Source organism: Rhinolophus sinicus, unplaced genomic scaffold (assembly GCF_036562045.2).
Source record: "Rhinolophus sinicus isolate RSC01 unplaced genomic scaffold, ASM3656204v1 Contig111, whole genome shotgun sequence".
In the NCBI taxonomy this organism is placed as follows: Eukaryota; Metazoa; Chordata; class Mammalia; order Chiroptera; family Rhinolophidae; genus Rhinolophus; species Rhinolophus sinicus.
The window spans coordinates 6599-18437 of NW_027423910.1; the positions used below are offsets into that span (position 1 = coordinate 6599).

Sequence of the window (11839 nt, forward strand, 5' to 3'; positions counted from 1 at the left end):
GCTGTTGTAAAGCAACAAGCAACAAGTGCTGGTCGGGATGTGGATAAAAAAAGACCTCTCATGTACTGTCAATGGGATTGCAAATTGCAGCCAATATGGAACACAGTATGGAGTTTCCTCAAAAAATTAAAAAAGGGACTGCTGTATGAGCCAACAATTCCCCTCTAGTAATTATCCAAAGAAATCCAAAACACTAATTAGGAAAGTTATATGAAGCCCTATGCTCACTACAACACTATTTACAATACTAATATGTAAGCAACCTAAGTACTCATCACTTGACAACTGGATAAAGAAGAGGTGGTACATATATACAATGGATTATTATATTATGTGGTCATAAAACAGAGTGAAATCTTACCATTTGTGACAACATGTGTAGACCTGGAGGGTATTATGCTAAGTAAAACAAGTCAGACAGAGAAAGACAAATACCATGTGATCTCACTTATACGTGGAATGTACAGACAAAACTAAACAAAACAGAAAGAGACTCATATTATAGAGAACAATTGATGGTTGCCAGAGAGGTGAGGGTTGTGGGGCTGGGTAAAACAGTTAAGGGAGTAAGAAATACAAATTGCTACTTACAAAACAGTCACAGGGATATAAAGTTCAGCATACAGAATATAGTAAATAATATTGCAACAACTACGTGTAGTGCCAGGTGGGTACTAGACTAAAGGGGGAACACTACATAAATTATATAAATGTCTAGCCACTACAGTGTACACCTGAAACTAACATAAAGTAACATTGAATGTCAACTCTAAAGGAAAAAGTAAATAGTTTAAAATTTTATAGAAAAGTTGAACACAAATGGAAATTCCAGGATATAAATAAAAGAAGGAAATTAAGCAAACACAATCTGATTAAAGAATCACAATGAGAGGTTTTAGACTTGGAGCCATGAAATCAAGGCCACTTTTGCAGTCTCAGGGTGATTGTTCCTTTTATACTGTCATCCCAAAGGATCTTTTCAGAGCCCCGTTTATATCTTTATTCCTGAGACTGTAGATGAAGGGGTTCAGCATGGGTGTGACCACTGTGTACAGGACCGAGGCTGTAATACTAGAGCGTGCATTGTCTGTAGCAGGAGAGCTGAGGTACACCCCCAGTATAGTGCAATAAAATAAGGAGACAACTGAGAGGTGAGACGCACAGGTAGAAAATGCTTTATACTTCCCCTGAGCAGAGGGCATTGCACGTATGCAGGAAACAATCTTGGAGTAAGAGTAAAGGATCCCAGACAGGGAACCACCACCCAGTAGCACAGTTACAATATATAACACCAGGGTATTAACAAAGGTGTCAGAACAGGCAAATTGGATCATCTGGTTGAGTTCACAGAAAAAGTGGGGGATTTGCAAGTCTGCACAGAAGGACAGCCTCAGCACCATTAAGCTATGTAACAAGGAAATCAGGACACTCGTGATCCAGGACACCAGAACCAACAGTCCACAGAACCGGGGGTGCATGATGACCGTGTAGTGCAGGGGGTGACAGATGGCCACGAAGCGGTCATAGGCCATCACGGTCACGAGGAAGTTATCCAACCCTGCAAAGAGTACAAAAAAGTACATCTGCGTGATGCAGCCTCCATAGGTTATGACTTTGCTCTGCGTCTGGATGTTTACCAGCATCTTAGGGACGGTGGTGGAGGTGAAACAGATGTCCACAAAGGACAGGTTGGAGAGGAAGAAGTACATGGGCGTGTGCAGGTGGGAGTCTGAGCTGACGACCAGGACGATGAGCAGGTTTCCTAACACAGTGATCAGGTACATGGAGAGGAAAAGCCCAAAGATGAGGGGCTGCAGGTCTGGCTCCTCTGAAAGTCCCAGGAGAACAAATTCTGAAACTCTTGTAAGATTCTCTGGTTCCATGAGGAAGACGTGACTTCCAAGACAGGAAAATCACATGAGTAATTTTCATACAAATAGACTTTACTCAGATGCTCTAATGCTACAATTTATATTTTGCTGCCTAGTAATTAACTTCAATATTTTTGTTTGGCTCTTGTTCCTTTTAGGGGTTTCCTGTGCCATCTCAGATCAGGAATTTTTCTCCCAATCTGTCCCTTTCCAAAAGTGTCATGTATTCTTCAGTTTTCATGAGAAATTCTTCATGTATTTCAGGAATATAAATTGAGTGCTCACCATGTTTTAGGTATTAACTTGATGGAAAAGTAATTGTGGTTTTTGCAATTATTCTAACCTTTTAAACCATTACTTTTGCACCAACCTAATACTACTATCTAGCTTGTGAGTATCAGAGTTCTGAAAAACAGTCATTCAACAAGTCAATGAAGGAGAAAAAATATGCAAGCTAACAATACAAATAGATAGTGTTTCAGATGGTGACAGATCATATGAAGAAAGGAAAGAAAGTCTTAAAGAAATAGTGACTAGTGAGTTCTCTTTTTCATGGGCATTTAGTCAAGACCTGCAAACAAGGTGACATTTGAAAAGAGACCTCAGTGAAGGAAGGTAGGGAGAGGCAAGGTAATGTGGACACGTGTGTATCTGGAAGAAAGAATAGCCAGTGCAAAGGCCCTGGGGTGGAGCGGAAGGAGTTTAGTGACCTTTCCAAAGTGAATATCACAATATCTGATGGGCCTCGATTATTAATTTTTTTCAGGCTGCTTCCCATCAGTTTTTCTCACCCAGAAATGATTTTGTGCCTGGGGTACCTGGCATTGCCTGAATGAATATTGCTAACACCTACAATCCACAGGAAAGCACCCACACCAACCATTATTCAGCCCCCAAGTCAACAGACAGAAGGTGAGCAAACCCAGTCTAGACCAGCACTTCAACCTGTATGTGCCTACGATCAACAGCCTCCTACCAGACGCAGAATCTGAGTCAGCAGGGCCTGGGGGCTCAGAGAGTCTGCATTTCTAACCGGCTCCTGGGGGTGTTGATGCTGCAGCTCCTGGTGTGTGGCCCCCACTCTGAGGAGCAGGTGAGGTCCTGTGTCAGAGTCAGGGGCAGGCAGTTTCAGGTTTTCTGAATCAAGTATTTCTTTATATGTATTATTAAAGCAATTAGTGTGCTCACACATTCCAGAAACTGTAATAAATTCTGTGTTCATTTCTCTTATATAAGAGCCCCTGAGTGACACATAATAACACACTTTTTTTTTGTAAGGAGGGTGCAGCAGCGATCGAATCGGCAATCTTGATGTTATTAGCAGAACGCTCTAACAGAGCTAAGCGGCCTCCCCAATAATACACTTTTAAGAGACTTTGTGGTGAGCAGAATAGAGCCTCCAAAATATGTCCACACTCTATCCCCAGTCCCTTTGCATTTTATATTTTTATAGCAAGGGAGGATTAGGGTAGAAGATGGACAGGCTTGCTAACCGGCTGACATTAAGAAGACGACACAGTATCATCCAGGTGGGAGGAACGTAACCACAATGGTCCTCTAGGTAGAAGAGAGAGACAATTTGAAGAAGCTAAACTGCTGGCTTTGAAGGCGGAGGAATGGCCATGAGCCAGGAAAGGCTGTGGCCAGAATACAAACTGAAATAGGAAGGGAAAAAGAATTCACCTGAGCCTCTAGAAGGAACCCAGCCAGTAGACATCTGGATATTTGCTCATGAGACTCATTTCGGGTTTTACATCCAGAACTGTAAGAGCATATATTTGTTCGTTTTAATCAACTAGTATGGGAATAATTTACAAAAGCAATAGAATCTAATACAGACATTTATTCAATAAAATTTGCAGAGGGGACTGAGTTGAAGCCTCTCCGTTCATTCATTAGCTTCCCCTGGGTAAGAGCACTGTATTTGAAAACCCACATGAAGTAGAAAAGAACTTTTAAATCAACTTGGAGCTATTCCACCCCATTAGCTTATACACTGAAGTCCTCATGGCATAAATGTAAACGTGGTCTGACTACATGCTTTGTGGCATTAAGATTTAAGGTACAAGGGTGACCTTCATTTCTCCATCACTGAAGTGTTTGTTCTCAGCACTGTGTACTCTTTGCCTAAAAGCTGATCATTCCTCAATTTATACTCCCCAGTGCATGACAGAATTTCTCATTAAAAATACAGAAGACAATGACCACAGGGGGGAAAGGCTGCATGTAGGCTCGGAATCCCTACTAACTGTTCCAACAGAGAAAGTGAACAGGTAACAAACCAAAATATAGGCAGCGTCGCCAGGAATGAAGTAATTCAAAGTACAACTATTTGGTATTCCTCTTTCTACTTATTAAATAACTTTGTCATGTGAATACCCAGGATGATAGAAGATACTGCAATGTATGTCTCACGAACAGCTGTTGCAAGGTAGTTCCTACCTCCACTGGCCGGGATCTTTCCAGTGAATACAAAACATGCTCAAATACACTCCATCTTAGAAATTTCATACAAACGCTCTGACTTCACTGCACCGGCCTCCACACCTAACACTCTATTCTCCTACTCCCCCAACAGCAAACTGCTCTGATATGTTTTCATTGCACTGCAACAATTTTATGCATCTCACTCATTCTACAGGGTCACCTAATGGTACATCCATGCCCATCACTTAATTGTTATATGGTCCCTGTATGGAAGATTTAAGCATCCTTATTAATTTATTAAATTAATTAGTTATAAATCCATTAATAACCCAAGAACACTGACACGGAGATCTCCAGTCTCCTGGCTGGGCTGTTATGGTCACAGTGACTCAGGTGAGTGTTCTCAGCTTCTGACCTCTCTGACCCTTTCCTTCAGTACCTGCTGGGCTCTCAGACTCACCTGGATGGGGTCTCTGAGAGGGAGGACTCTGTGTGGAAGTCAGAATTACTCCCTGGAAGGTTCATGATGAGACTGAAGCTCTGTCCCCACACGAGACAGCAGGAAGGAGTGAAGCATCAGTTCACAGCCAGCTCAGGAGTCAAACGCAACACCCAGGTCCTGTCCACCAACGTGGTACAAGCTGAGGGACCGCACAGAGGAGCGTTACAGCGCTCTGTGTATCTGCTCATCAGGCACAGTTCCCTCTTCTTATTCCCACTGCTGAGCATCCGATTTCCCCCGGGGCCTCTGGACTAAACAGAAAGGAAATTTTTCCTAATGAATCTCTGATCCCAGGAGACCTGGTTAGAAGACAAGTGAATTTTACTTTTATTTCTTCATGTGCTTGATCTCCCTGAATTTAAAAGGACATCAGTCTGTGAATTGCAAGTATCCTGTACCTCGACCACATTTATTAGAATTACACAATACAAATTCTCCCCAAAAGATCAAATTTTCATCTTTTCACTATTTCCTTAAAACAGCGGTCATAATTTTGTCTACGAGCCTTAGTAGACAAGAGGCACATCTTTAAAAGCAGAACTTGTATTAGAAAAATGGACTCAGGGATGGATAGAAGATGAACCACATTTGCCCTGATGGTTTCCCGTTTTTATGCTGGTCTTCCAGGTCTGTTCTTTCCATTCTACTGCTTGGTGCCAACCTGCACATGTAACGGCCTCTCTGAAAAGAAAATTCTACGGACACAAGGAGTAAGCCATTTGGTTTGTTTTCACAGTCTCCTACTAGGGCCAGTTGATATGCTACCAAATTCCTGCACTAATTTCTGGGAAGCAAGCTGATTACCACCTATGTATTCTTGCTCATCTCCTGAGCAGAATAATAATTGCCAGCACTTATTGGAACATAATGTATGTCAGATACCATTAGGCTATTGTTAATGATTTTCTCATTCAATCTTCTCCAATATCTATGGAAAAGGTACTATTATTATGCATATTTCACAACTGAGAAACCTGAAGAATCAAGGAAGTGAAGTTGCCCACAGATAAAAAGATTATTCCCTTCATTTTCTTTTTATTAGTTTCAGGTGTACCAAAGAATGTAATAGTCTTTTACACCCTCCAAAGTGATAACCCCCTTCCCCAATCTACTCCCCCTCTGGCTTCATATATAACTGTTACAATTCCATTGACTCTATTCCCTATGATGTACTCCACATCGCATGACTATATATATATTAAATTATAGCTGACATTAAATATTATTCAGCTTCAGGTATAAAAATAAAATATTTTTCATAACTTAAATAGAATTTTTAATGAAATATTTTTAAAATAAAATTATTTTTATAAATTCTTTCAATTTTAATTACTCGTACATATATTAGAATTCTTATCCTTTAAAAACCTTAATTTCTAGTGAAAAATAAGAAACAAGCAATTGTGAATAGTCTGTTACACGAGACTTTATACATTTATGAACACATATTATAATTTCTAGAAATATATGTTTTCATAGCACATACCTCAAGGCTATGGGCCTCCCAGTACTTAGCACAATCATCCCCAGAAACTACTGCTTCTCATGGTGAGTTTCTTCCCTGTCTCCTGGGTGAAGCATTGGGATACAGTCTCTCTCACGATCCTTAAGTAACACTATCATCCTTTCTTTAAGAATTTCAAAAGTAGAGAACCATATGATTTCACTGATATGTGACATATAAGACTGAAAACAACAAAAGAACAAGACAAGCAACTGAAAGAACAAAACCTCATAGACATAAACAATAGTTTAGGGGTTACCAGAGGGAGGCTTCTAGAAGAGGGTAACCGCCGTCTAATATATGTGATGGAAAGAGAACTGACGCTAGGTGGTGAACACACAATTTGAGATATAGATAATGTATTACAGAATTGTACACCTGAAATCTATGTAACTTTACTAATAATTGTCACCCCAATAAACTTTCATTTAAAAAAAAAGGAATTTCAACTAATCATACAGGTCTGGTTTAGTAAACTATTGTTTCCCACACCTATTTTGTATGAGGTCTGAAAATTACGTCCGTGAACTCATCCTAGAAAAAGTGCTACATACCTCATTGTTGAATGTCACTGCGGTCACCTTTGAAGTATTCCCCTGGGAGGCTATGCACTGATGCCAGCATCTAGTCCACCCTTCAAAGCAGTTTTGAAACTCTGTCTGGAATGGCCATCAGAGCTGCGTCATATTACCCTTGATGTCCTGAATGTCATCAAAATGTCTTCCTTTAAGTATTTCCTTTATCTTTGGGTGAAGGAAGAAGTTGTTTGGGGCCAGATCAGGTGAGTAGGGAGGGTGTTCCAATACAGTTATTTGTTTACTGGCTAAAAACTCCCTCACAGACAGTGCCGTGTGAGCTGGTGCATTGTCGTGATGCAAGAGCCATGAACTGTTGGCGAAAAGTTCAGGTCGTCTAACTTTTTCACGCAGTCTTTACAGCACTTCCAAATAGTAAACCTGGAAAACTGTTTGTCCAGTTGGTACAAATTCCTAATGAATAATCCCTCTGATATCAAAAAAGCTTAACAACATCATTTTGACTCTTGATTTGGACTGACGGAACTTTTTTGTTCATGGAGAATTGTCTGACCTCTTTTGTGCACTTTGACACTTTGTTTCAGGGTCATATTGGTACACCCATGTTTCATCACCAGTGATAACATCTTCTCGCCTCTCCTAAAGGTCTTAGCAAACTTTGACTCTCCTTTGCTTTTGTTCATCAGTGAGCTCCTTCGGGACCATTTTTGCACATACCTTTCTCATGCCAAGATTTTTAATTAAGATTTTCCTAACTGTTTCTCTATTAATGTTCACTTGGTCTGCTACGCTTCTCACAGTCAGCCGACCATTCTGATGCACATTTTGACAAATTCTTGCAATGTTTTCTTGTCAGTCTGCTCATTCCTGGCCGCCCTGACTTCTCTTCATCAGTGATGCGTTCTCTCCCCTCAGAAAAACATTTAATCCATTTGTACACTGCCATTTTCTTCATGGCTGTCATGCATGGACTCTGGTCCCACTCCCCACACAAGAATGCAGGATATGGTGAGTCCCAAAAGGAACACCAATGGAGCCAAGGATGGGGGGGTCACACCACTATGTTCTTGCTGGCGGCTGTGTTGGAGACACAGGAAGCAGGATCTACATGATCTGCAATCCGCAGTCTTCTTCTCTGCCAACCAACCAACCCCCTAGCATAGCCACAGTAGTTATATTAGTGGCTAATGGTTAACCGGTTACAGCTGATGGCCAACTAGTTACAGCTGATGGCCATCTAATAACCGAGCCAGCACCTTTCCATGTGAGGCCAAGAGCCTGGAACTGCTCTCTGGGACTCTATCCCTACAATGGCATTATCCCCATAAACTTGGATTAATGTGTCCCTAATCTCACTTCTATTCTTGCCAAATTTAACAACAAATTTAATGTTTGTTCGTTGCTCTAATTCAAGCTCAGAGATTCTCGCGACAGCACACAAAAACACACAACAGTAATAATGAACGCCACTCAGTAAGACACCACCACACATCGACAGGAACACAGCTGTGAGACACTGATATACCACGGCTATGAAACCTCCCCGAGCTGTTTGTACAGTGCTGCCAATGCAAGTGCATGGTGGCAAAGGTAATTATAGTCTCAAAAACTATAAACACATTGAAATTAGAATATGAATTACTGGGAATCAAAAATAGCACAGGGGCCAAAACCCTTGGAATGTGGTTGTCAACGCCGTGGCTTACATGCACTTCACCCCACGGTAGCCTCTCCAGATGAAAGCTCAGGAAGCCACAGCAGCCACTGCGAAGCCCTCCAAGATCACATGGTCCTCATAGTCCCACGGTCAAGTCTGAAACAACAACCTCAGTCAAGACCAAGCTGGGCTGTTGGATCCAAAAGGGTGACATTTCTGCACATTTCTTTAATGTCTGGCTTAATAAAAGACAGCTAGATCTCAACAAACAAATGGAAAAATGGGTTTTCATTCTGGGATCTACCCCATCTTAGCATTCTGAACCTGGAGAGACAGGCGGACAGTTCCAAATGCTAATATCATCACCCAAGCAGTGCAGACAGTGGTGTCCATCAGGGTGGTGACAGATCTGCGCAGTGTGTGTAAGAGGCTCAGCCCAGTCCCTCCTGTTGGAAACTGAATGGCCATCTCTGATGATGAGGTGAGGCTGATTTCTTTCTTCTACCTCTCAAATGTCTCCATTGCTTCCTTACCTCTTGGTCCCCAATTCCACAGACCCATTTCAGTTCCTAGTCATCTCCCATCTGGCACAGGCTGGGTCCCCTCTAGCCAGATATTCGCATTGACCCATGGACATCTCAGTACATTACGAAGCTGATCATCGAACTCCCTGATTTTTATCCCCCCTACTGACTCTCCAATGGAGATAGAAGCCAAAATTCTGTAGCTTCAAACAGGACGCTCAAGTCTCTGTGACCTTTGTGCCAGCTTCACCATCACAGGGCCCTGCCCTCGCTCACACTGATCTCCTTAACATTGAACTTGACTCCCAGCTTCACCTGACACCACAACATAAGGCTGAGAGCCTTTACACACCCAACTTTCCTCTGCTTGCAGTCTCCCCACTGGTCTTTCTGGAATTTTTCACCCCCTCTCCATCCTCCAAACTCCATCTGCTTTCTCAAAATGACTGAATCCTCTCCTTCAAGAACCGTTTTTTTTTTATTTTCTTAACATTATCACTGTTTTCCTGTGATAATGCACATTCTCGTGCACTTAATTTAGGTGTTACGGTGCCCATGATATAATTTTTATTTAATTCTATGTCTTTTTTCCCCTGCTAGACAGTGAGTGCCTCCCCGCACCAAACTTGGTTTAGCTGGGAACAGCAGCTGAATAAATATCTATTCCATGATGGAGAGAACATATTCTCACAACAATTGCCGATGATGAGAGGGAAAAGAGAAGGAGGAAATACTAACGTAGGTATGGAGGACACGCTAGAGAAATGTTTTCCATAATCTGAGGTCTGGACACATTAAGGTGTCAGACGATGGCCTGTAAGAATGAAATAGAGTATAATCAATAAGGCACAAAAGGACATATTTGTACATACATAGTGAGGGTACATAAATAATCATTTCATGGTTCTCTTTGTTCAGGCGTGTGTGTGTGTGTGTGTGTGTGTGTGTGTGTGTGTTGCTGTTTTGTGTGCAGGCATGCTGGATCGCAATGTAAAAGGAATATCTTACTTTGGGACACTGTAAAAAAAACAACAGGATCCACTGCAATAAATGCAAGATTAGTTTAAAACGTTCAGCTCCTGCCAATGATGGAAAAGCAATAAGATGATGAGCCCAGCAGAGAGCCAGATGGAGAAAAGAGGCAGCCCGCGTGGGTGTTCAAGTTACCTAGGAATCAAGGGACCACTCACTGATGGGACCTTCCTGCTCCTCTGGCCTCGTTACGCGTCCACCTCAGCCCCTGATCTAACTGTTATTCCTGCACCTCTGTGTTTATTTGATCACCTTGTTTTTATATGGCCCAGTAGTGGGTCAGGCTCGCCCTTCTCTCACTTTTCTTTTGTGGAATTCTTTCCTTTGCTCTTCTTGGGCTTTGAGTTTTGACCTCTTTTGTGTCACATCTGATGGGTACACTATTCTTGGTTCCGTTTACTGTCCAACATGCAAAGTCCTCCCCAGACATGTTCTATAAGCTCCAGCTTAGGCCACAACTATTGATAAATCCCCTTTCTTCATACATTTATCCCTGAGGACATGATGTCATACCACAACCATTTCATTGTACTGGGTCTTCTCCACTATAATGTGAGATCAAATAGCAGGGACCACCCTTATTTTGTTCACTTATGTGGTTTCACAAAGGTATGCATTTATATGGAAAAAATGTTGACAAATGGAAATCTCATAAAATTAAAAGAATGGTTGGGAAAATAAAATCAGGTTCAAGACAGTAGATTCCAGTAACTGTATGTAGTGAAACTGAATAAAAATGTAACACTAATCCTAAAAGGAAAGTAATCAAGTACAATAATTTAATCACATCAATATGGGTCTCTAATTCATATAAATGGGTAAAGACCTGGAATGAAACACATAGAAATATACTTTTGAAAAGCAATGGAGAAAGCAGTATCTACTGTTATAATTTCTACCTGCAAATACATAAATGGATTCAAATATGCTTAGGGAAAGATAGAGGCAATCATTAATGAATGCAAAAAAATGCCGTTCACAAGATGGGAGAGGATGTATAAGTTTTTACATTTAAAAGTAAGGGGGGAAGACACAATATGACAGAGTGATAGAATTGACTACACAAAATTTATAACCTCTCATACAATTCCCCAAACACATCTATACGTATATAAAGGATTCGAATGCCAAACAGGAGAGTTAGTGGAAAAAACTTCAATTTAACATATTAAAACATTAATTAGTGGGTATCTACCCCCCAAAATCTGAAAACATTTATCTATAAAGGCATATGTATACACCTATGTTCATTGCAGCATTATTCACAGTGACCAAGACATGAAAACAAAGTGTCCTTTGATAGATGATAGAATAAAAAAGCTGTGGTACATACACACAACGGAATATTACTTGGCCATAAGAAAAGATGAAATACTGCCATTTGGGACAACATGAATGGATCTTGAGATTATCATGCTAAGTGAAATAAGCCAGACAGAAAAAGTTGAGAACCATATGATTTCACTCCTATGTGGGATATAAAACTAAGAGCAATAAACGAACAATAGAAACAAAGAGACAAAAACTCATAGACAGAGACAACAGTTTATCTGTCAAATATGTGGTGATGGAAGGAGAATTGACTTTTGGTAATAAACATATAGTGCAATAAATACATGATGTATTATAAAATTGTACACTTGAAACCTACATAATTTTACTAACCAATGTCACCCCAATAAATGTAATAAAAATTTCTTAAAAAGAAACTGTAAAAAAATTTTAATTAGTCTGCCTAACAAGCAAAGATGGTCATCTCTGAACTCTGAGCTAAGCTGGTTAAGCT

General features: G+C 40.8%; 1 protein-coding gene across 1 annotated transcript; it reads right to left on the minus strand.

Moving 5' to 3' along the window:
- Nucleotides 1-953: 953 nt before the first annotated feature.
- On the minus strand, nucleotides 954-1985 carry LOC141569901 (olfactory receptor 7A17-like). The gene has a single exon (XM_074324390.1). The coding sequence runs from the start codon at nucleotides 1881-1883 to the stop codon at nucleotides 954-956; it is 930 nt and encodes a 309-aa protein (XP_074180491.1). The 5' UTR covers nucleotides 1884-1985.
- Nucleotides 1986-11839: the final 9854 nt, after the last annotated feature.